The following is a 20771-nucleotide window of genomic DNA, read 5'->3' as shown; positions in this document are numbered from 1 at the left end:
GCTCCTATAAGCCTCGTTGCCCGCCCGCCCTGCCGGTAGGCTCGCAGCATGGCCTGGAACACCAACCTCCGCTGGCGGCTGCCGCTCGCCTGCCTGCTGCTGCAGGTGGCCATGGTAGTCCTCTTCGGCGTGTTCGTGCGCTACGACCCCGACGCCGACGCCAGCTGGTGGGAGGAGAAGAAACGCAGGAACGTCTCCAGCGACCTGGAGAACGAGTTCTACTACCGCTACCCGAGTGAGTCCGCGTGTGCTCGGGGCTCCCAGATGGCGACCCTCGGGGCCTTATGCTTTCCGGGTCCCCTCTGCCTAGCAGCAGTCAGTGGTAACTCTCTGACTGCTGGTATTGACTGGTAGTTTTGGAAGGGACCCGGAAACTCATCTCCAGCGGCCACCTGTACCAACCAGTGTCCCCTCTAGGGCTGTACTCTTTAAGAGCAGGGCATCCGCTACCTCTAGGAACATTTTACATAGGTCCCCAAACAACTGCCCAATTTCACCTCAGCAGCCTGCGTGAATGAAGACTGAATTTGGGGTAGGGGGTGCAGGCTGAGTGGGATCGGGCCATAGCAAGGGGCTGCCAAAAGGTCAGGGCGGTCAGGCTGTATTAATAGGTACATGGCACCCAGAAGGCAGATGGCGGAAGAAGTGTGTGCTGCTGATGGTGAGACCCAGCCCACTTAGCACAGCGTTTGCAGATGTCTGGACAGCTGCGGCCTTGGGGTTCAGGCTCCAAAAGTCCTTTATGTTGCCAACCTTTTGTGTCCTGGTGGGGGACTGAGGGGGAGACAGGTAGGGTCAGCTGAAGGGCTCACCCTCTGCCTGTGGCTCCTCACCCCTGGCTCTGCCTTTCCCAGGAGTGGTGTGTCCACCAGGCAGGCCCCATGCCCGTCCCATGGTCACTGGACAAACAGTTGGACATCCTGGATCGTGAGTCCTCACGAACTCCCAGACTTTTTCCAAGCAGAGCAGTGCACCCCGACACCCAGAGCCTCGGGGCCGTCGACTAGATTTGGGACAGTCTCACAGGAAGTAGTGGACACGGAGGAGGGGAGACACAGGGCAGTGGGGTGGTCTCAAAAGGGGATGCAGGGAAGTGGGGAGGGTGAATGCTCAATGTGCCCTAGACAGGGAAGTTGTGTGCAGAGGTGCGGCCATGCATGCCTGTAATCCTAGCACTGCAGGAGAATGAGGTAGGAGGATCAAGTCCAGCCTGGGTAATTTAGCAAGACTCTGTCTCAAAATATAAATAGATAAGTAAATAAATACATGGCTGGGGGTGGGGGGATACAGAGCAATGTGAAGGCCATGCGTACAATCCCCAGTATTGCAGGGGAAAAAAAAAGGAGAGGCCCTGAGTTCCCCTGCCACCTCCCCATGAGTATAGGAAGCTATCAGCCAGGGGAACAGGAAGTGACCAAGGAGAGGAATGTCGGGAGGGAACCCTGGCCTCATGGTTCCTTGGATGAGGCAGGAGATACTGCAATGGCAGCCGCTCCAACTGGCATGTGCTCCCTCCACAAGGAATGCACCATTAGAACCATTTTTACAAGTGAGGAAACTATAGCTAGAGAAATGGGTCTTGCAAAGACTACTCAGCAAGGAAGCCAGGAGCCATGGTAGCTGCCCTGGGTCTGAGCCCACTCCTGGGCCACTGTCCCACCTCTAGGATGAGCCTTCCCTCTCCCCAGCCCCACTCTATCAGCCCCCGTGGATGTGGTTAGGAGACAGAGGGCATGAGGCTTTCTAGCCGGCTGGTCCCCAAGCCTGGGTTCCTGAACAGATAGGTAGTTCCCAGGGGTGCAGATGGAAGGAAGGCCCTGGTGGCACCTTTCCTGGTCATGGCTCTGGGCTGTCTTGCTTGCATACCCCTCATTCCTCACGTGGGATTCTCAGAGCCTGCTGGGCACCTGCAGCTCCCAGGGGAGGACAGTCCCCAGGCAGCAGGCACAGGGTTGGCTGAGGACCCTGGCAGTGGCCTGGAGGAGCCATGTTGGCTGCTGAGCAGGAAGCTGAATGGCTGAGGGCACCAGCTGCAGGGAGGTTGGCCCAAGGACAGCCACCTGAACCTGGCTCCAGAGGTTTTTTGGGAAGACAAATGGAGCAGCAGAACACGTTTCAGGAGAGAACCTGGGCAGAGGTGCCCTGGTCTCGAACACCTGCAGGAAGGTCTGTTTCAGGAGGCCAAGACCTGGGGCTCTGGGTCCTGTACCTCAGACTCAGTTCCACATGATAAAGCACCCTCTTCCCAGAGCAGAGAGCAGTGTGACCTGGTGGTTGTCTTTGGAATCCGCCACTCCATGGAGTGAGCGGTGTCCCCACCATGCTGGATCTTAGTGGAATGGAAGTGCGATGTGGGGTGTGAGATCTGTAAGAGGATGCAAGATGTAGGGCACTCATCTGTGGCCCAAAGTAAGCACACAGTAAAAGTGGACTGAGTGTGCTCTGTGGACAGAAAGGCTTAAATGGAGGCTGAGCAAGCCCTAGACATGTGGCTGGGAATGTCTAGTTTGATTAGCAGAGCATTTAAATTCCTTTGCAAAGTGCCATTTGCTTGCTTGGCCAGGCCTTTACTCTTTCCAGGCTGCAGTGGAGGAAGCAGAGATTAGGGAGGGACCCAGCACACTCACTCAGTTGGTAGCCCAGGCTAAGACTAAGCCAAGCCCCATACCCACAGCCGTGGGTACGTGACAACAGCTGTGTACTGGTGCCCCCTGGTGGCAGCTCCAAGCACTGGCTGCCAACGCCAGCTCCTGCCCTCCCACCACCATCACCAAACCAGGGACATGGGCTGAGAAAGGATTCTGGTAGGGCTGCTTGAGTAGCCTATGCCCCTGCAGCAGGTCTCCAGTCCAGTGCAATGCACCTGCTCAGTCTTTTCATCTGACTGGCTTTTGTTTTGTTGTTTTTTTTTGTTTTGTTTTGAGGCAGGGTCTTGCTATACACCCCAGGCTGGCCTTGAATTCAAAGTCCTCCTGCTTCAGCCTCCTGAGTGTTGGCTTGTACCCTGCACTTGGTCAGTCTTGAAAGAGAAGAGAAGTGACAGCTCATATGATTGAGCTCATATGATAAAGAACCAGGCCTGCGCCCAGGCTCTGACGGGTTGTTCTTGTTAGATGTGTGCCCCAAAACCTCTGGGCTGTGTGCTGTCGAGCACTGTTCCCACCCCATTTACCAACAAAGAAACTGGACCAGAGAGGCTGTGTCCTTTGCTGACATTATACACTTTAGACCTTCACATCATTGCTGTTTAAATCATTTACAAAATATTTTTCCAGTATTGGGGATTGAACCCAAGGCCTTCCCACTGAGCTACACCCCAGACATCACCATGCTTTTCAATTTTAAGACAGGGTCTTCCTAAGTGGCCCAGGCTTGAACTTTCAATCCTTCTGCCTCAGCCTCCGGGAGTGCTGGGGTTAGGCGCCATCAAATCTTCTTTGAGAAGGAGTAATGCAAGAAAGACTAACGAGCTGATGTTTTAGTGCTAAATCAGGACCAGGTGGGGGGAAAAAGAGAAAGAGAGGTGGCCGAGGAGTGGCAAGCTGGTGTCTGTGCCAAGGAGGGGAGAGAAAAAGAGACGCTGCCAGAGAGGGTCAGAGTGGGATAAGGTGCCCTGTGGAGCAAGGAGAGGGAGAAAGGACAGGAAGTTGAGAACCCCTGAGCCCCTTCCGGCTACAGAGACTGAAGGCAACCCTTATACTGCAGGTGCCCCTTGGTGACCTTCAGCTGTGTCCTGACCCGCATGGCTCCTCTACGCCATGAGGCGGCCGGCAGCCCTCTCCTTGGAAGGTTTCCTCCTTCCACAAGGCTGGCTTTCCCCAGAGGTTCCTCACACCCTCTGCCAGCACCTGGCCTGGGTCCCCCCTCTGCTTCCCAAGCTGCCAACACACAGCCCTATTGCAGGCTTCCTGGGTCTCTGACCCCCTTACTCCTCTTTCCCTGGGTGGGGTTAGGGGTGCTCCCTATGTCATCTCTGCCCACTGTGGCCAGGACAGGACTTGCCATCTCCCTGCCACCACGCCACCTCCTCTCCTGCTGCCCTGTGTCTGTCAGCAGCCCTGCCACCCTGCCATTCAGCTCCTCTCCATGCTTCTAAAGTTGTCATCTGAATGTGTCACCTCCCCCTCCTTCACAGCCCTCTTTCCGTCTGTCGCCCCTCATTTTTCCCAGAATAACCATAATACCTTTTATGGTGCTTCACATACATTTGCTCACAACAGTCGGAGACGTGATAAACCATGAAACACGATCATCCACGAACTCAGCTGTGCACACAGAGAAACCTGCTCTCATGAATTCTGAGGGAAGCTCGGGGCGACATCCTGGGGCCCCTCCAGCTCTCTGGAGTCAGCCTGCCCTCCTGCCTTTCAGTGTGCCAGGCCCCCTAGGTCTCCTCCACCTGGCTGCCAGCAGAGAGGCCTGTGGTCGTGGCCTGGAGGGGACACAGATGAGAACAGACAGGGACAGGCATGGTCAAGGCAGCTGCAGCAGGCGCACTGTCCCCCACTACCCTGGCCCAGCTGCAGGGGCACTGGTGCCCGTCAGCCCCATGGGTGGGAGGTGCTGGATAGACAGGGCTTCAGAGCCCCCTAATGGGAAAATCCCCAAGGTCCTGACTGCTGCCCGGCTGCAACTCCTCGGTGCTGCAGGGACAACAGTAACAGCTGTTAGTCATTCCACTTTCCCACACTCCACGGTGGCATTGGGGACACCACAGTGGGCAATGTTGGCACTGCCCTGCCTTCCTGGTGTTCCACAGTCTACGGGGCTGAGCAAAGAACTAAACACAGAACTTCAAATTGTAGCAAGAGCTATGAGAGTAAAGAAGGTGTCACGAGAGAGAGAGAGGGCCTGCTTGAAGCTGGGTGTTCAGGTGACATTTGCTGACCCTTGTTCAGAGAGGAGCTTATGGCTGTTCTGTGGGGACAGCATCTAGGGTGTGGGCAATGCCTCAGGCAAGGACTGCAGATGGGACTGAGGATTAGAGAGTCCGAGGGCCTGGAGGGAGACTGGCAGAGGATGTGACGACAAGGAGGAGGCAGGTGACCTGGCTGGCCCCCGAAGTTCCCTTTTCTTTTTCTTTATAAACTTTCTATGTGGAAATAATTTCAACTTTACAAAATCTGTTAAAACAGGAATAGTACATGACATGGGCTCACTCACACTCAGCTGTTTGTACTTTTCCTCACTCCACATAGCCACACACGCACACAGGTGCACACACGCGCTCACACACATGCACGCTTCCCAAGCCCGAACTCTCTGCAGGTCAGTTACACGTATAACCCTCCGCCCTGAAATACTCCAGCATGTTTCCTAAGGATGGCGGTTCTCCCTTCCACAGCCACAGTCATCACCCTCACAAACCAGAATGATGTGACACCCACAGTTCTCCGTTGACCCCATAATACCCTTCATAGCTCTCCTCGAACCCGCTCTGGCCAGATACAGGATGCAGTGTGGAGTCGGGCATTGGCTTTTAATCTGGAACATCTCAAAAGCCTTTGTCTTTTATGACACAGTCTTTTTCAAGATTACAGCCCCCATATCAATAGGTTTCTCCTTTTATGTTTATTGGATGTTTTCCCAGGATTAGACTGGGTTACGCATTGCAGATGGAATACTATGTAGGTGAGATGAGGTGACGGTGTCCTTTCCAGGGTGTCACATGGGTCCACCTGTCCTCATTGGTCATGTCCAGTGCTGTGTCCAGTGCTGTGCAGTTCAAGCACTGGGAGGGTAGTTAAGGCCATCCTAAGCTAGCTCTTTTAGTTTTAGTTGAGGAACTGCGTCTCTGTGGGGAAGCAGCTGGCCCAGGCCACATTGTGAGATGCAGAAGAGTTGGATCGGAACTCAGAGCCAGGCCTGCTTAAGTGACAGTAAATAATGGTACCCGCCCCTTTTGATCCCTTGTTATGGGTAGACACTGTGCCTGGCGACTTGCACACAGTGTATTGAATCCCTGAAACACCCACGAAGTCAGCAAAACAGATGGGGCTGAGACCCACTTGTGTTCGGGAATGTCCCCAAAGCCTTCTCTGGGAAGACGGAGAACCTGGGTCCCAACACCAGTCTTGGCGATGGAGGTGATGGTGGCGGGCTGGGTGTGAGCAGCTGGCCAGATGAGGGCTGATTCTTCACCACAAAGGTGAGGTGTGGTTGGGACAGATAGGGCGTCTGCCCCATGGTTTGTGCTCTTGTCCCTAAATTCACACATCCAGCTGCCCACCCCACTCTGGGCCAACAGAGACATTGGGTTGTATGGTAGGAGTGAAAGCCATCATCTTCCAAGGGATTCTTAAGCATCTGCTGGCCCAAGCTTAATCCAGGGGTCTAAGCCCAGGTCCAAGCGGGGTCCCCCAGTCCACCAACAGAAGAGCCACTGGTCACCGCATCCAGCTCTGAGCCTTGCTGCAAGACAAAGGAAGAGGGAGATGGACTTGGGGTCTGCGTGGCCAGGCCAGTGGCCAGGTAACAGAAGGTAGTGACACAGGGCCGGGCCTGTTGCCGAAACCCCACGGTGCTCTCCCCGCAGGCTTCCAGGACGTGCACGTCATGGTCTTCGTGGGCTTTGGCTTCCTCATGACCTTCCTGCAGCGCTACGGGTTTGGGGCCGTGGGCTTCAACTTTCTACTGGCAGCCTTCGGCATTCAGTGGGCGCTGCTCATGCAGGGCTGGTTACACCACCTGGATTCAGAGGGCCGCCACATCCTCCTGGGCATCGAGAAGTGAGCGGGGGCGGGGCCCGGCGGGGTGGAGCCTATGCGGGAGGAATTGGGCGGGGCCACGGTAAGCGAAGCTGTACTTTGGGGGGCAGGATATGGGGACTGGGAACTGAGGGTAACCCGTGGGTGGGCGGGACCAAGCGGGCATTGGCGGGCTCGGTGAGTGGGGCTGGGCCAGGTTATAGACCCTAAGGCTGCCCCTTTTCCGGGTCACACGGAAGACCTGTGACAGACACCAGCCCATGTGCGCGCGCTCGCACACACAACTGCTTTCCCACCAGCTCTTTCCAGGGCAGTGGTTCCAATGTCATCCATGTCTGCGGGGACTTATGGCCAGACTTCTCCAGAGGAGAAAGGCCCAGGCCCTCTGTCCTGAGAGGGCAGGAGCGCGCAGGACCCGAGGGCTCCTTGTAGGAGGATCCCTGTAGGGAGAATCCAGCCAAACCGCAGTGCCTCTCCCTGCACTGCCCCTCCCCTAAGGGGGGCAGGCGTTAGAAAGAGCTGTAGGCAGGGTGGGAACAGAAGTTGAGAGCTGAAAGCCCCCTGCCTCAGCACCCCCCACCAGCGTTAGTCACTCTGTCCTCATCTCTTCCCACCTCTGTCCTCCCGGGAGAGCTCCTTTTGTGACAGCTCTTTTGTCTGATGAGCACTGCTAGCCCCTGCCCTCAGGTAACTTGTCCCTTCCTCTACTCTGGGGCAACCTCCTCCAGGACTCTCCGGATGCACCCACCTCCCCAGGTTAGAAGTAAATTCAGCCCGAGCCGATTTGCCAGAACCCAGCAGGCAAAGCAGCCCTCTCCCAGAAGGAGTCATTTCTCAAACTCTCTGCCATGGTACACTACAAAGCTTAGAGCAGTTCATGCTGCATGGGACCTAGTCCAGAGCCTGTGGGAGATTTTCCCAGTTTCAGACACAGTTTAGTTTATTGCAGGTTGTTTTTTTTTTTAGTTCTTTAGCTGGCCTTTTTATACAGAGATATCACAAGTTTGAGGAAAGAAAAAAGAAGTTCATGCCAGGTGTAGTGATGCACACCTGTAATCCCAGCTACTCTGGCGGCTGAGGAAGGGGGATCGCAAGTTTGAGATCAGTCTGAGCAACTTAGAAAGATTCCGTCTCAAAATGAAACGAAAAGGTCTGAGGAGGTGGCTTGGTGGTAGAGCACTTGCCCCGTCTGCACCAAGACCCCAGGTTCAATCTCCATACCCCTCCCCAAGATTTTAACTTGAGAAAGTCATCACTGGCTTGGAAAAATCAATATCCATTAGCCTTCTCCAAACTAAATCCACAGAAACGCTTAGGCAAGATGGATGAAGCCTCATACAAAGGGCAATTCCCTGCTGTCACATAGAGGACACCGACAGGTATCATAGGCTGGTGTCTGAAATTTAAAACACCTGCCAGAAATTTGTAAATCAAAAGCCAGTTAACGAATCCATGAGTTAAGAGAAACAGGAAGGATACAGTATTTGATCATCTAGAATAGGTGTTGGAACCAACAAATCAGTCGCTTTGTACATAGGAAATCCTTGGCATGTGTATCACTCTGAAGTTCAAACTACAGCGGGAATTCTCATGCCCAGCGCCAGTGGCCCACAGTGTGAAAAGGCCTGTAATACATTTCACTGGCCGTCCAGCAACATAACTGTGTCTGCAAGATTGTTCCTCGCTCACACCCCAGCATGAGGTGTGGGTGTCCTCAGATGCAGCAGCCTCTCCATGGCAGCCCATTCTGTCCCGACACCCACCCCATGGACAACCCTTACGGTGCCACTTAGGCTCTGGCTGCCCATCTTTTTATTAGCATCAATTAATCTTACAGAGCGCTGGGCTTTGGCGAGCATATTCTGATCATATCCATTCCCCTCCCTCACCTTCCTTGCCTCCTATTCCCTTCCTCTTGACGAATAATTGTGTCCCTTCACTTTCATGCCATCCTTTTCAGACTGCACATATTAGGGAGGACAGGGGGAACGTATACAATTTTTAAAAAAAGCTTCAGATGGAATTACTATAAACTTTCAATTAGATTTTTGGAGAACCAGTTATTTAGCAAGCAGGTCATGTGAGAAATTGAGTTTTGGCAAAATATCTTTTGGGGACTCAATTTTCCACTCTGACCTGGAGCCCGTCTCTGGTGCCTGTGGCTGGCACAAACAAGCCGTCCCCACAGCTGGCCTGTAGACCCCAAGATGCGGGCCTCCTTCTTGGCTGCTGGGCTGTCACACAAGGGCCCCCTGAGGTGTGGCATCCCCACCTCCAACTCACAGCTGCAGAGGGCTTCAGGCCTATCTCTTGCTCTTTCCTAATGGTCACTCCCACCAGATAGATGGCTCTCCTGGCTGCATTTAGGGGACTCGAGGCCATTGTGCTGGCCTCCGTGAGCCTTTCCTTTCCATCTCGGTGTTGTGGCTAATGTGCCCAGCGTGTTTGATCATTTGGCCAGGCCCTGGGGACACAGGCAGGAGAAAGAGTAGACATCCCATTGAGCGTCCCCTGGCTCAGGAGGGTCGCTGCCCACTTCCACACACTGGCCCTATAGTTAGCTTGCCCCTGTCTCACACCCTAGAAGTGGGGTGTCCTCAGATGCAGTGGCCTCTCTGATGCAACTCCTTTTGTCCCAACACCTGTCTAACACCTGTGAATGACCCTCATGGTGCCACTTAGGGTCTGTGTTTTGGAATCAACAAGGACAGCTTTGCTACTGGAAGGGGACCGGGGCAGGGGAAAGTGGACATGTGGATTAACCAAGGTGTACTCTGGCCACCAAAAGTCTACCTGACTGCCCACCTATCTGTCTGCCTGTCCGTCTGCCGGGCTGGCTGGGCTTTCGGGGTCTGGATTGAGGGAGGCCTGTCTGCCTGTTCCCTCCTTCCACCTGTGCCACCCCAGATCCTTGCTTCCTGCAGGAAAGCAGCTCTCTCCTTCTTCCCTAGACACTGATCCTCTGTCAGGGGTAAGGGCCAGGGAATGGCCCCATGGCTTGGACTCCAGCAAGGCCCTGGAGCCGGTGGGAGGTGTGCATGGGGCCGGTGCTGAGCGCCTGGAGCAGAGCCACGCCTGGCTGGAGGAGCCAGAGACTTCCTGGAAGAGAAGGAAGCAGGTGGAGCTGCTGGAAGGATGGGGCCTCATGACAGGCGCACGATAGAGCAGCCAGTCCCCGAGGCCTGAGCCCAAGCGGTCTGTGAGGTGGCCGCGCGTGCCTGGCACTTCACTCATGTGGCCCCCAGTGCTGTGGGTCCATCATCCCAGACGGTGAAACTGAGGCTCCGAGAGGTTAAGCCCAGGAATGCTGGTGTCCCAACCCTTCCCCAGCCTGTCTCTCCTTCTGTAGCCTCATCAATGCCGACTTCTGCGTAGCCTCTGTCTGCGTGGCCTTTGGGGCTGTGCTGGGCAAAGTCAGCCCAATCCAGCTACTCGTCATGACCTTGTTCCAGGTGACGCTGTTCACAGTGAATGAGTACATCCTCCTCAACATTCTAGAGGTGAGCAGGGCTCGGAATGCGGGTGGCTGAGGGGACACACACACCAGCCTGGCAAGTCTCTAACCCTCCTGAGCCTCAGCTTCCTGGTCTCTAAAATGGGAGTCATGACGTCTCCTAGGCAGCTGCCACAGCACCTCAGTCCCGGGCCTGCACACAGCAGGCGACCCTGGACTGCTGCTTTTCTCTCTCCTTTCTCTTTCCTGCGTGTCACACGGAAGGAGGGAGCCATTCCTGTACTTACTCCTGCATGACACCATATCCCAAGATTGTTCTGCCAAGGAAAGGACCCAGTGTACTGAAGGGGGCAAATCTGAAAGGACGGATCCTAGGGGTAGCCAGGGACAGCTGCACAGGACATGCAGTGCACAACCTCAGGGACGCCACTCACAAGGACTGTGACAGAGACGCTGCCCTCGGGCTGGCCAATTCTGAAGCCTAGATAAGGTGCCATTAAAGCACCCCTGCAGTTGATAGCCCTCTCCTCTTTTATACGGGGGCTCTGCCTGGACCAGAACTCACCTAATAGGGAGAGTTAGACCACTCTAAATTCAGTCATTCATTCTGCCAGTTTTTCAGCCACCAGTTGACTCCCAGGCACCATTTCTCTTCTCCCTGACTTGTCCCCTGGCTCTGTCCCTTCTCCCATCAAGCCAGTTTCCACCAGCAGTCTGAGTAGACTGTTCCCCCCGATTAAAACCCAGCAGTAAGGGGCCGGGGGTTTTAGCTCAGTGGTTCGGCAGCCTGCCTTGCAGAGGCAAGGTCCCAAGTTCGATCCCCAGTACCCACCTCCCAAAAATCTACCTATGTATCTTTCTGTCTGTCCCAGCAGTGGTTTGTAATTTCACTTAGGGTAAAACCTAGGTGGCAGTGGGGATGGGGAAGGGGTGTGGGAAGTTACCTGGGTGACTAGGGAATAGGAGACGGGGTGTGGGTGGGCATTGCCAGTCTGGGCAGGGCGGCCTTGGGGCAGTGGTGTGAAGGGCAGGGGAGGGGTCCCAGGTGTTAAGGAAGTGGGTGACATGAGATGGGGCTGCCCTGGGTTCTAACTCTCCCAGGCTGTGACTGAGCTGGTCCCCTCTGAGCCTGACTTCCCCCTCTGGGAACACCCCAATTGCTGGGTGAGGTGCTGGGGCATTTTGCCAACAGCTTGTAGCCTGGCTTCTGGGAGCCTACCTTGCCCTTCCTAGTTGGCTGAGCTCTGCCCTGCAGCCTGAGGAGTCTGAGTGCTATGTGGGTGAGGAGGAAGCGAGAGAAGGAGCCAGACCCCAACAGACTCCTTGCCCTGCAGGTGAAGGACGCAGGGGGCTCCATGACCATTCACACATTTGGCGCCTACTTTGGGCTCACAGTAACCTGTATCCTCTACCGACGCAACCTCGAGCAGAGCAAGCAGAGGCAGAGGTCTGTGTACCACTCGGACCTCTTCGCCATGATTGGTGAGGGCCACCACGTTGACTGAATGATGCCCTGATGAGTGAGGGACACCATGATGGGTGAGGGTCACTGTGATGGTTGGGCTGCCATGGTGAATGGGAACCATGGTGATGGGTGAGGCTCGCCGTGATCTCCATGTCTGATCCCCACACAGTTGCCCCCACAGAGCTGCTGGTTCTTTGCTGGGGCAGGGCAGAGGCAGATTGTCTGTAGACACTTCTAGAATCCTAGCTGTCTGCCTCTTCCCCTTGGGCACGAAAGAAGCTGGTCTCCTGTGTTTTCCCTAGAGTTCCCCAAGGCAGGCACCATGGTAACCAGGAACTGGCCTGCACCCTGGCTGGGGCAGGTGCGCATTCCCATTTCCGGGGTCCGCTCACTGCAAAGACACTGCTGCCCACACCCCTGCTGCTCTCTCCCCTCAGTGCAGCGTGGGAGGAAGCTGTGGCCTCATAACTCCCTGCAGTGGGGGAGGGGTACAGTAGGGGCGTTCACGCATTGTGGGGTCAGGGCGGACTTTCTGGAGCTGGTAAGGCAGAGAAGTCCGGGAGGGGCTGTCTAACGCTTCCTCTCTGGCCACTGGCCTTTGTGTCTGACCCAGGCACCCTCTTCCTGTGGATGTACTGGCCCAGCTTCAACTCAGCCGTGTCCTTCCATGGGGATGCCCAGCACCGAGCTGCCATTAATACCTACTGCTCCTTGGCGGCCAGCGTTCTCACCTCCGTGGCACTGTCCAGCGCCCTGCACAAGAAGGGCAAGCTGGACATGGTAAGCAGGGCCCGGGGGGAGGCACCCCTGTGCCACCTGTGCCAGGTGGGCCCTGATTGCCACAGCCTGCCAGAGCCTGTGTGAGGCAGCGGCATCTGGGTAGTGCACCCCTCTTTCAGACAAGGAAACTGAGGCTCAGGAAGCAAAGACTTGTGCAAAACACAGAGCTGGATTCTGGCAGAACCCAGACCAGGTCTTCAGGATGGGCTGGCTGTCCTGCCTCATCCTCGTCCTTCCCCCGCCCCGCTTCTTCCCTCTCCTCTCCACCACCCCACAGGCAGGGTGACTGGGGCCGTGTCCCCTCTGCCATGACCCTCCAATTACCAGCCCTCAGGCTGGCCACCTGTCAACACACTGTGCTTTGCTGCCGCCCTGGTGATATTGGGGTATCATGTTGCATAGTGTCCTGGCATCGCACTCTTGGGAGAGCAGTTTCTGCCACTGGACACAGAGATGGCACTTGGGCACCAGAGGAAACAGGCTGTGTACTCACAGATGCCTGCAGAGCAGAACTGAGCGCTCTGGTTCTGCCAGCGCTCGGTGAGAACACGTGCGTCCAGAACCGCAGGTCGGGCACGTGGGTACCCATGGGACACAGAAAGGGAACATGCAGGTGTTGACTCCGAGCCACGGTGTGGGCATAGGCTGGTGCTGTAGGGAGAGGACCAAGCGCTCCCACTCTGCCCACTCCCAGGTGCACATCCAGAACGCCACGCTGGCCGGAGGGGTGGGCGTGGGCACCGCAGCCGAGATGATGCTCATGCCCTATGGCGCCCTCATCGTGGGCTTCTTCTGTGGCTCCATCTCCACCCTGGGTTTCTTGTTCCTGACGGTGAGGGCCTCAGGCGACGGGCTGGGGCTGAAGAGGGACTGGCAGGAATGTGGTAACGCCAGGAGATGCTGAGGGGTGGGGGATCCTGGGTCCCTGCTGCAGCCCCAGCCTGAGCAGTCCCTCCCCCTCAGCCCTTCCTGGAGTCCCGGCTGCGTATCCAGGACACGTGTGGCATTCACAACCTGCACGGCATCCCCGGCATCCTGGGAGGCATTGTGGGTGCTGTGACCGCAGCCTTCGCCAGCCCTGATATATATGGACAGCCAGGGTAAGTGCAGTGGAGGTGCAGGGAGGTCGGGCGCCCTCCCTCCTTCTCCCTCCCTCCTTGCCGGTCTGCTGGGGTCCCCTGCTGTCTCTCTCCCAGCCTCATTCCCTCCGCAAGACACGGACACCACCCGGCTGTCCAGTGCCCCCATTCCACAGAGGGGAAGGCCATTGTGCCCAGGAACATTTGCAGGGTGGCAGTCGGGGGTGACTCGTCCTCTCTGCGGGGCCCTGTCCTGTCTCTACCCCAGGTTTCCCAAGGACGTCAGGACCTCGAGAGCTCAGGGCAAGTTCCAGGTGTTCGGCCTCCTCCTCAGCTTGGCCATGGCCCTGATGGGCGGCATCATCGTGGGTGAGTGAGGGGGTACCCTGAGTGTCGAGGAGAGCCTGGTGGGTCCCAGCGGAGGGAAGGGGCTGCAGCAGATGAGAGGAAGCACCTCCCGAGCTCTGGGGCCTCCAATCCTCTTCAGGGCTCATTTTGAGACTACCATTCTGGGGACAGGCAGCTGATGAGAACTGCTTTGAGGATGAGGTCTACTGGGAGGTGAGTTCTACAGACCCCCCAGGCCAGCTGCACCCCGAGGCTGAATCCGCCTGTCATCCTGCTCCTCCAGGTGGGGGCAGGGGCTCGGGGCTCCTGCAGGTTAGATTCCTTTCTTTCTCCCCCTTCCCACCTCCGGATTGGAGGGGGTTGTGTGTACTTTTTTATTTTCTTTTTCTTCATTTTTGAAAATTTTTATTTTGAGAGTGAGTTTCTCTGAGTCACTAAGTTGCCCAGGCTGGGCTCAAACATAGCAATCCTCCTGCCTCAGCCTCCCAGAATGCTGGGATTATGGGGTTGCACCACCACACGCAGCAGTACCTCTCTTTTTACATACCCTGGAGGGGTCCCAGAAGCAGCCTATGGTCAGACCTGTGGCTGGAGCATCTGCCGAAATCGGGTAGCACCCCCCACACCCCAGCACAACACCTGGAACTTGTTAGAAATGCAAATTCTCATGTCCCAGCCCTCAGGAAGAGCCACCCCAGAGCAGGGGGCTCAGCCCACATGAGCACATTGTACCTGCCTAGCAGCTTCCAAAGCCTCAGTCAGACTTGGCTTGATCTGGTCTGGCTGGGGCCCAGACTTTGGGACTTCTTTAAAGCTTGCTAGGTGATGCTGATCTTCAGGCTGTGCACAGTTCAGTGCTTGACCTCAGTCTGCTTGAGGGCCCCCTGGGGACCCTGCAGAAATGCCACCTCCCAGGCACCAACCCCAGAAATCTTCGGAACTCTGCAGGGCCTGGGACTCTGCATATGAATGCACTCCGTGGTGATTTGGGTAAGAAATTGAATTCCTCAACCTTCCACTGCTTTTGGCACCCAGAAACTGAAAATGGTGGACTGTTTTGGACTCAGTTTCTTTAAAAGCACACCGCCCTTGGGGTGTTTGTGGCCTCAGGTAGGTATCTCTTCCCAGGAGCCACTGGTACTCACACAGGCTGGACTTGGGGCAGAAGGGGCAAGGTGGAGACCCCTGCCTCCTCTCTGGCCCCTCAAGATGGGGTGAGGACCAGCCTGTGTCTGTGGCCCTCAGAAGGAAGGATATCGTGCATTTGCCTCTGTTTATGTTGGCTTTGTTTTTAGCTTTTTGGGACAGGGTCTCACTGTAGTTTAGGCTGTTCTGAACTTACTGTGTGGCCCAGGCTGGCTTTGAACTCACAGCAATCCTCCTAGCTTGGCCTCCCAAGTGTTGGGATTACAGGCGTGCGCCACCACGCCTCGGCCTACCTCTGTATTTTTAAAACCATGTCAAAAGTTTTCAGGGTCCTTCAAACTAATATCCACTATAATCCACATGTAATTTAAATACAGCTTATATAATTCATATAATTTCATGTATATGCTGCCTTAAATTAACTTTAAATTTGGTTTTTGTGTTTTTGTTTTGCTCTGTTGTTGTTTTGTTTGTTTTTGCTATGCTGGGGATCGAACCCTGTTCCTCCTGTGTGCTAGGCAAGTACCCCACGACTAAGCTACAGCCCCTAAATTTGTGGGGTTTTTTATTATAGAAAATCTGGGTCTAGATAAAAATATAAAGAAATCCTATCACTAAGGGCTGGGGGCCCAGTGGTAGAACACAAGGTGTGAAGTCTTGGGTTCTGTCCTGAACATTGAAAAAAAAAACCCTTTACCCTAATTTTAGCGCTGTTACTCTTTCTTTTCTGGAGGTATATTTCCTGTCCCACTTTTTTTCCTTCTGCATAGATTTTTCTTACACAGTTGAGATCATGTTATCTGCCCAATTTAGTATCCTGCTGTTTTCTTTACCTTTCTAGTGTAAGAATTGTTCTATGTTATTCCATTCTTAATAAACTTGCTTTTTTTCCTCAACACAGATTCTTTTCATCCTATCTTTAAAGTCAGACAGTAAACTGTTTGAAACACCACAATTAGAAACCACATGGGTTTGATGTTTGTGAGATGTCACAGTGTCCATGTAGAAGTTCCCTCCTGGTTGTTTTGATCTTGCTAATTTGTTCCAAGTTCACACCTTCTCTCGGCCGCAAACCTTCAGCAGGACCTGGCAGGGAGTACAGAAATTCTCCTTCAGTCCAAGAGAAAGCCATCGGACAGTCCCTGCGTCTGACGCACCTGGAAGCTAAGGTGGCTCCCCAGGGGATGGGGAGAGCCAGCACAACCCCAGGGCAAGAAAGAGGTGGTTTGTGATCTGCCGCACCCCTCTCCACCTCCCATTCCACTTCCGGGCACCTGTGCACCCCAGCTCCGTCTCCACCCTCGTCCTACTTTTTAGGACCTGTCTGTAGCTGCCTGACAACTGCTTCTCACTTGCCCTACTCATCTTTCAAAAATGGGTTCAGCACGACCTTCCAGAATTGCTTGTTCCAGGCTTACTGATAAGACGTATGCAATCACAATTCATTACTTTGCTTGAACGTCTCACCACTGTCCTTGTTTTGTTGGGCAAGAACGCCGTCTGATCCTTGTTGTGCCCGACGTCGTCGGGGAAAACTGCCCGTGGGGAAGTAGGGGCAGGAATCAGAGTAGTGCAGCCCGTGGCTGCGATCTGCATGCAGGCCACAAGGTGGCGCTCGCTGCCCGTCATTCGAGGCTCCCGGCTTGGCCAGGCGGTTCTGGGCTCTACAGGATTATTGAAGGGCCTGGAATACAGCCCAGGACCCGGTCCTTGGAAGGGCCCCCTCTTTCCACAGGTGCCTGAAGAAAACATCGCTGGCCACGTCTCTGAGGACCCCACCCTCAAGCCCCCGGCCCTCTTGGTACCCTCGGGAGCACCTGCCTTCTCAGCAGTCTTGGTATCCTAACCTCCCAGGCAGGTGAGAAGGTCAGTCTGTGTCTGGCTTGTCCCTCAGGACAGTGACCAGTTCTCCCAGTGAGGCCTCCACCCTCCAAACCAGGTGCAAAGGACAGAAAGCAAGCAGGAAGGAATGAGGATGTGCACTCCCACACGCTGCTGACGAAGGGGGCAGGCTGGGTGGGGAGAATGGTACCAAAGGAGCCGGGGGCACACTTGGCTTTGTGATGGTCTTTGCTTCTCGGAGGACAGAACCTGGAGATAGCTGGGTGGGGACCAACAGCTAAGTGACATGACAGGAGAGGATGCTGGGGCTCTAGGAACAGGAAAGCTTGCAGCCAGGTACAGAGGCACATGCTTATAGTTCTAGCACTAGAGAGGCTGAGGCAGGAGGGTCACTTGAATGCAGGAGTTTGAGGCCAGCTTGGGCAGCATAGCTAGACTCTTCCTTAGAAACAAAAGCAAAAAACAAACAAATAAAAACCCCTAAGTTGGAATGACAAAAGGGAGGCTGTAATCCACTGCTTCTAGTGGTTGCCCCACACACAAAACAAGAAGGCATCCACGAGACCATGCAGGACTGCCAGGGATCCCATTCTTTGCTCTCCCTGCAGGCTTCACAGATTGTCAGTGTTCTGGAAGGACCTGGGGACTCCTGAGCAAACCATCTGTACCGGCTCGGCTCGCTGGCCCAGCCCTAAGGGGCCTCTCCACTCACCCCATTGCCCCTTCACCCCTGAGGACAGCGAAGTGGAGGTCCTGCCGTAGAAGGTCTGCTCCTACCTTGGGTCTTGGTGGCCACCCTGGGGCCAAGCAGGCTAAGGAAGTGTCTTAGACCTGGGGCTGGGTCTGACCCTTCCAGCAAGCAACTCAGTGTCCAGCTGCCACCCACTGGGCACCGCCACCCCCTGCCTATACCAACCCCTCCAAGTTCCTGGGTTCACCAGACTTCTCTGTGCCACCAAGTAGGTGGCCTACATGAATAAACACTCTTGTTCTTTGTAGAATGGGTGTGGATACCTCCACAGGACCGGTTTGAGGGAGAAATGGACTCGAGAGACCAGGCATCCTGCCTCAGCCTTGGCCCTCAATCAAGGGGCCACCCCAATGGGGATTTGTGGCAGGGTTTAGCTCCAGGATGGGGTCTTCCCTTGAGGCCCCTCCTTTGGCCCAGCAGCTATTCCAAAAATGTCCTTGAGCCAGCTGCCACCCTGCCACCCCTTCCAGCAGGCCTGCTCTGTGTACTTCTGCAGGGCAGGCTGAAATGAGAGGGCCCTTTGGCTGTTTCTCCTTACTAAGCCAGCCCTGCTGTCCCCGCATAGCAGGGGATGCTTTCAGGAGTGTGGAATTCCCAGGCCCAGCAGCAACCCGGCGGAGTAACACCCAGTTCCTACCCTCGGGGGACGCATATCTAGAGGGGGATGGGTGGACCCACAGTTCGCACAGTTCCACCCGGAACTCTGACACATGTGGCTGGAGAAAACACAGCAGAATCCAGATCTTCAGAGCAAAGGCTCCTGGGAAGCAGGGGGCGGGGGTGTCTCTCCTCCTGCCAGCATCTCCACCCTCCCCGCCCCCTTGCAATTCACACACACACAAGTGAGGCTCATTCCTCTCCCCAGAGCTGGTGGAGGGGAGGCAGGAGGAGGGGCTGAAATGCAACCTATTCACGTCCCTGCACTGTCCCACCCCTCGTTTTCCGTGCTGGGGAAAGACAAAACCCCTCTCTACCCTGTTTCTGGGACTTGTCAGCAGCTGCCAAGGGGAGCATGGTAATTAAGTTGGGAAGATGGAAGCTGGAGGCCCCAACTCTAATTGGACAGTTTGCTTCATGGGAGTGAAAAACATTGTGACAAAGGAGGAGGTGTGTGCGACACAGTCGGGGGGTGGCAGGGAGGGTGCACTGCTTTGATGCCAGCTGAGGCAGGCGCTGCCCCGGCACCTTCCAGGCCCCGGGAGGGCACTAGGACCCCGCTGAGCACAGGCTCTGAGGGTGCTCTGGAGGGCACCGAGGATCAGGGTCCTGAGAAAAGGCCAGTGCCCTCCCCAGTGCCAGTCATATGGGCAGGAAAGAGGCCTCAGAGCTGGCAGCAAGGGTCTCATCCTGGACCCTCTCACTGGGAACCTGCGCACTGGGTGGGTTTCTCTCCACTGGGGCTGTGGGCATAGGCAGTGATCCCAGAGCCTGACCCGTCTGTGAGTTTGACTGCACCAGTCTCCTCTTGACTCAGGACTGATGACAGCTAGGCCCTGAGCCCTGGCTGTGTGTTGGGGGCCTTGGTTGACCTCTGTCATTAAACCTCCTGGCACCCCTGGGCAACAGAAATTCCTTTCTTTTTGGTACAGGGGATAGAACTTGGGTCCTTGCACTTGAGAGGTAGGCAGCGGCGCCACTGAGCTAAATCCCCAGCCCAAACCTGAGCAACAGAAAGAGGCTGGAGCATCTTGGTCTTGAGGTGGGAAAACTGAGGCCCAGAGACGCTAACCCCTTATCCAAGGTCTCGGCTGCCATGGAAGGTGGCACGAGGGTGAGAACTGGGCCCAAGGCGCTGGACCTGGCTCTCAGGGTCCTGGCCCCAACCTGAGAGGGAGCTCTGTAGGGTGGCCTGGGAAAAGGGTGGGCTTTTCCTCCCCACGGCCCCAGGCTGGGATACCCTACAGGTATGGGGCACAGCAGGCTGAAGCTCACTCTGGAGGACCCCCACACAAGTCCCCCACTCCCTTACACATGCTCCGGGGAGATGCTTAGCTACAAGGACAGAACCCCCTCTCTCTCCCCTCCTGTCTGTCCCCAGCTGCTCCCCCCACCCTGAGCTTCTGCCCAGGAGGAGCTCCACTGGGGTGGGGCCAGGCTGGGGTGCTGAGAGCTAGGAGCCAGGATGGGGGAAGGAGCCGTTGTGGCCGGGTGGAGGGGATTAAGAGATCCAAATTGGATGTGAGGGCTGAGCTGGTTCCCAAAGGGGGCATGGAGCCAGTGTCCAGGCTGCCCGCTGGGCCTAATCCCCCAGGAGCCCCAGAAGCACAGCTGCTGTGAAGAGAGAGCTACCCTGGATGGGGCTGGGTAGCCTGGGCCCGGCCACCTGAGAAGGCTCTGAGTGATGGGTAGTTGTGTCCATGAGTGTGCCCAGGCACACATGGTCCTGCCTGGGTGCTGGGTCTATAAAAGACGCCCAGAATAGGGGCAGGATCAGCCTCGGCATGTGTCTGGGGTTTGGGGTCTGGGGTGGAGCTTTGAGCAGCCACCAGATGACCAGATAATTGGATGAGGTCCCTGACTAAAGAAGAAGTGCCAGGTATCTTCTCCCTGCCCCCAGCGGGCAGGCCCAAGTGGGTGCCGTGTGTGCGTGCGTGCGTGCGTGTGTGCGTGTGTGTGTGTGTGTGTGTGTGCGTGTGTACTCCAGTGAGCAGGGTGCTTGAGGCTGTCCTTCAGAGGCGGCTGGAGGGGTTCTGTACATCGTAATCAGATTAAGGGGACCAATCACTTAAGGCTCTTGAAAGGGCCCAAGGTTTTAATCAGCCCTGAGCACCAGCCCACAAAGCCTGGCGGGACTCTGCGGGAGCTGCCTGCTGGGGGGCTGTGGGGTTGGGGGTGCTTTCTTCTCTCTCTCTGCTGTCTTGTAATTATGTCAATTTGCTGGCCAAATTGTTGGCTCGAGTGGTTGGGCTTGTGCCCATTCATGTGGTAATGAGGGGACCAGCAGCAGGCTCGGCCAAGGCTGGGAAATGGGAGGTACTGGGACTGGGACACTTCTTCCCAGCAGGTGGCCTTACAGGTGTGGGGTGCCAGGCCCGAGTCCCTCTCACTGGTGGTGGCCTGTATTTATGCATTGCAGAATCTTCTGGAGAGTAGCTGGGTGGAAAGGAGGAAGGAAGAGATAAGGGAGGGAGGCACGAGCCGCAGAGGGTGGGGGCTGGACTCCTCCCGTGAGGCTGTGGGTGCTCTGTCTAGTCCTGCC

General features: G+C 55.8%; 1 protein-coding gene across 3 annotated transcripts in view; it reads left to right on the top strand.

The window, feature by feature from the left end:
- Rhcg (Rh family C glycoprotein) overlaps positions 1 to 17819 on the top strand; it is a 47285-nt gene extending 29466 nt beyond the window's left edge. Inside the window, exons 1-11 of one of the 3 annotated variants that reach the window (XM_010621061.1) lie at positions 7 to 235; positions 6536 to 6728; positions 10057 to 10207; positions 11496 to 11643; positions 12240 to 12406; positions 13101 to 13238; positions 13370 to 13506; positions 13754 to 13854; positions 13973 to 14046; positions 16715 to 16837; positions 17430 to 17819. In XM_010621061.1, coding sequence (XP_010619363.1) covers positions 49 to 235; positions 6536 to 6728; positions 10057 to 10207; positions 11496 to 11643; positions 12240 to 12406; positions 13101 to 13238; positions 13370 to 13506; positions 13754 to 13854; positions 13973 to 14046; positions 16715 to 16825 — 1407 coding nt within the window. In that variant the 5' untranslated portion in view covers positions 7 to 48 and the 3' untranslated portion in view covers positions 16826 to 16837; positions 17430 to 17819. Of the gene's footprint in view, positions 1 to 6; positions 236 to 6535; positions 6729 to 10056; positions 10208 to 11495; positions 11644 to 12239; positions 12407 to 13100; positions 13239 to 13369; positions 13507 to 13753; positions 13855 to 13972; positions 14047 to 16714; positions 16846 to 17429 lie in introns of those variants that run through there. The other 2 variants (XM_019207051.1, XM_010621063.2) reach the window with 2 other exon arrangements.
- The last annotated feature ends 2952 nt before the right edge of the window (positions 17820 to 20771 follow it).

Source organism: Fukomys damarensis, unplaced genomic scaffold (genome assembly GCF_012274545.1).
Source record: "Fukomys damarensis isolate Sample0158 unplaced genomic scaffold, DMR_v1.0_HiC HiC_scaffold_7, whole genome shotgun sequence".
NCBI classification, from domain to species: Eukaryota; Metazoa; Chordata; class Mammalia; order Rodentia; family Bathyergidae; genus Fukomys; species Fukomys damarensis.
Note: the sequence above shows the minus strand (reverse complement) of the source record. Positions and strands in the feature narration are given on the sequence as shown.